Source organism: Capsaspora owczarzaki, assembly GCF_000151315.2.
Source record: "Capsaspora owczarzaki ATCC 30864 unplaced genomic scaffold supercont2.57, whole genome shotgun sequence".
Classification (NCBI taxonomy): domain Eukaryota; class Filasterea; order Ministeriida; family Capsasporidae; genus Capsaspora; species Capsaspora owczarzaki.
In genome coordinates, this window is record NW_011887348.1 from 3,748 (window position 1) to 7,171 (window position 3,424).

The 3,424-nt window shown below is 55.0% G+C and overlaps 1 protein-coding gene across 1 annotated transcript; it reads right to left on the minus strand.

The window, feature by feature from the left end:
• Nucleotides 1-326: 326 nt before the first annotated feature.
• On the minus strand, nt 327-1,070 carry CAOG_09239 (hypothetical protein; the record flags this gene model as incomplete). Its single annotated transcript, XM_011272655.1, has 1 exon — nt 327-1,070. A coding segment is annotated over one exon (744 nt), but the record flags the coding sequence as incomplete, so codon positions are not given.
• Nucleotides 1,071-3,424: the final 2,354 nt, after the last annotated feature.

Below are 3,424 nucleotides of genomic sequence, written 5' to 3' on the forward strand. Positions count from 1 at the left end.
GTGGCCTTGATCCAGCGGCATCCCCGCACCAAGCCAAGGTGGAAGAGCGTCCAGGTTTTAATATCTCGTTCGTTGAGCCACTGAGACAGAAAATAACCTTGGAACTCGCCGGCGGCGTTGAGCAAGCTGTTGCTCGCGTCCTTCAGCTCTTGTGCATTCCTGGCATACCGCATTTTAGCCATACACGAGAGAAGATCTAGTCTGCCCGGGTACTGGCGCTCCACCGCTTGGCAGACGTGAAACCAGCAAGTTGCCACCTGCACACCCGGCACCGCCTGATTGATGCCGTTTCGCTCAGCGCCGCATTTGTCGATGACGATGCGCACCGGATTAAACGCTTCACCTACGGCGTGCTTGACCTCGGACAAGAACCGCGCATATTCATGCTCGCGATCTCTGTCGGAGATCATGAACGCCAGCGGCACACCAGCGCCTGCTTCGTCAGCAGCGACGAGTGCTGTTGTCGCCCAGTCGTAGCGGTTGACTGAGAAGGTTGAATCCAGGAACAGGACCTTGGGACGAAGGGCGTCCCACGTTGCCCGCTGACAAGGCGTCATTAAAATCAGAATGTTCGACTCCTTCAGGGAGATTTCGAGGCAGCTCTGGCAGTCGCAGTGAACAAATTGATGATAGATGACATCGCTTTTGTCGCCGTATTGGCTTTCGCCGGGGCACTGCCCATCTGGGTAGAGCGAGTGAGGGTGAGAGCAGGCATACGACGAGGATGACGCGAGAAATTGGTCGATGCGCTGCTGGTCGGTTCCATGTAGCTTCTCGCTGCTTGAGTTGACTATCATCATGCGAATTGCGTCTTTGGTGGGATACCAGCGACCAGAAGTGTACGGTACGTTCCAACTTGAAAGAGGGCGAGGCGGCGGGTTGAGAGTTGGCCCTTCCAACTGCGCTACAATGGACGCCTCCGAGCACCCCTTGCGCACCAGATCCATGACCCACTCTTTGATTTCAGGATGCGCGCGCTGCTTGAAAGCGAGCGAGCCGTCGGTGCAAGCCGTGTCGTGGCGACCCATCTGCTCGAGCTTGAACCCAATAAGGAGCAGCTCGCCGTGCATGTGTTGGCCAAGCTCCGTCAATCTCAGACCGAAACTGCAGGATCCGGCGCCGAGCTCCGGACGTAAGTGAAAGTTGTTGTCAACTCGCTTCTTGCTGGAGCAGGCGCGAATAAATCGTTGTTGGAGAGTTGGTGTGTCTGGCACGGTCGTAGGCGGCCTCGACGGATCGCGTCTATTGAAGCAATACCAACGGCGTGTTCGAACAGGAATGACCGTCGTACTAGGGCTCCACTGCGGAAGTTTATCTCGCTCCTCCTTGGTGAGATGGACTCCCCTGCGCTTCCGAGGCGTTCTTGAGCGGCAGTTTTCGTCGTGCCCGTCTTGGTCGTTAAGAAATTCAAGAATGTCGTCCCTATCATCTTGCACTACGCTAGTTTCGTCGTCGGCCAAGTCGGTGGACGCGGGTTGCACGGAAGACAATCTGCAGTCGCATTCAGCGATGTCGTCGTCTTCGGTGGGATGGGCGTCGTATCGCAACCGAATGTCATGATTGTTCTCCTCGAGCATCTTGAACGCGTCTCTCAACTCGTCGGGGTTGGAAAATAGCCAACGGGAATGAACTTCGGTGTAAATCTCGGGTTTGACGCGTGCTTGACTGCTGTTTGCCTGAATCCCCCCCGCCGCCGCGGGGGAAGACGATGATGATGATGATGATGATGATGATGACGCCCCCAGAGGTTCCCAAAGCACAGATTGTCGTTTCTTCTGCCGCGCTTTGCCTTGATTCTTGTAGTTGCGGTCAAGACAGGGTTGACAAGTTTTGTTCGCGCTGTGAAATCGCGACCGCGGGACGTTGGATTTGCAACAGGGGCAACGCAACCTGACAGAAAGATGAACGCATCCGGGGTGTGCAATCGTCTTGTTCGACGGGTAGAACTTGTTCTTGACGCCAACGACTGGACACCAAAACTGAGGGTTTGGGCGGAAGGCAACTTCTCTAAAGTCATGGGTCTGCAAGGCTCGCTCCACATCGCCGTACGTTGGCAGCGCCTCTGGCTGGGCAACAGGTACATCCAGATCCATGAAGCGATCCTGGCTGGCGTCGGGAACGAGGTCGTGAAGGACCACCAGCCGCACACTGCATGTCTCGTAGCTTGGTTGCGGCTGGATCTCCTCGTCCTCCTCCATCTCGCCTCGTGCGCTCGCTGGCTCTTGTGCGTCGGGCTCTTATGCTTGGATGAATTGCTTGACGTGTGTGTGTGTTGCAGGTCTGGTCGGTCTCGTGAAGACAGAAAAGTACAAGAATCGACCCGAGACCTATGGCTCTAAAGAACAACAGAAAAGAGTGGCTCAATCCAGCCCAAAGTAGTAAAGATCCAGCTTCACACAAAATCGCTCCCCACTGCGATCGCCCCGCCATTGAGCCAAAACGGTTGTAAATATCATCTGTAATCACCCCTGAAAAGTGCGCGGTCCGACACCGACTGGACACGTCGGAAATCGAGCTCGGCGAGGGCGACCGGCGTTGTGGCGTTCTTCTAGGGGTCAAAACAGTGTTTCTGTCCTGCGCGCTTCCTCGCCGTAATAGTACGCGATGCACCCTAGGCAGTCAGTGTGCTCGATCTCGAAAATGCGGGGGGTGCAAAGTTGAGCAAAGATTATGATGCTCTGCTGCACTTGTCCTGGAAGAACGCTTGTGGCGCCGTTTTGCGGTGGCCTCGAGGCCATTTTTATTTTTCAATTTTCTGAGAAAACCGCTCATCTGAGCACCGCCACTCCTCTGACACTATTATTGGCCACATCAAGTCGATCACAATGGTGGGTCGATTATGGTGATATCTCACGATTGCCATTTTACCATTCATTATGGAACCCGTAGGGATTTAGGCGTATTGTTCTGGTTCGCACGTCATTGATGTTATTATCATACTGATCATGATTCAATGTAGCACAATATTGGGGATGTCATTCTATTTTTTTCCTTCTTTCTTCTGTCAATGAGCGACCAGAAGGAAGAGCTGCCGACCGTTGGCAGCGTGCCTCACTTGGCCTCGACCTCAACTGGCGCCTCGACTTCAGCATCATCGTCATCATCATCTTCAACTGCATCGTCGTCGTCGTCGGACGTTGTGAAGGCTGCTGTTGCTGACGCTGTCGCCCAAGCCGCCGAGCACCCGCCGATGAGCGCCGAGCAGGCAGCCACCCAGCCGTCGTCCCTCGCCAACCTCTCCCAGGATCAGGTACACGACATGGAACGCGTTCTTGACAGACCTCAGACCCCGCGCTCTCTCTCTCTCTCTCTCCCAATCACCAGCATTCAGAAGCACTCTGGCTTTGTCGCTTTTGTTGAGATCTCGCCCTCGCTTCCCCCTGCGCCTGGCTTGAGGCAACGTCCCACTCACGTCGCTGAGAAA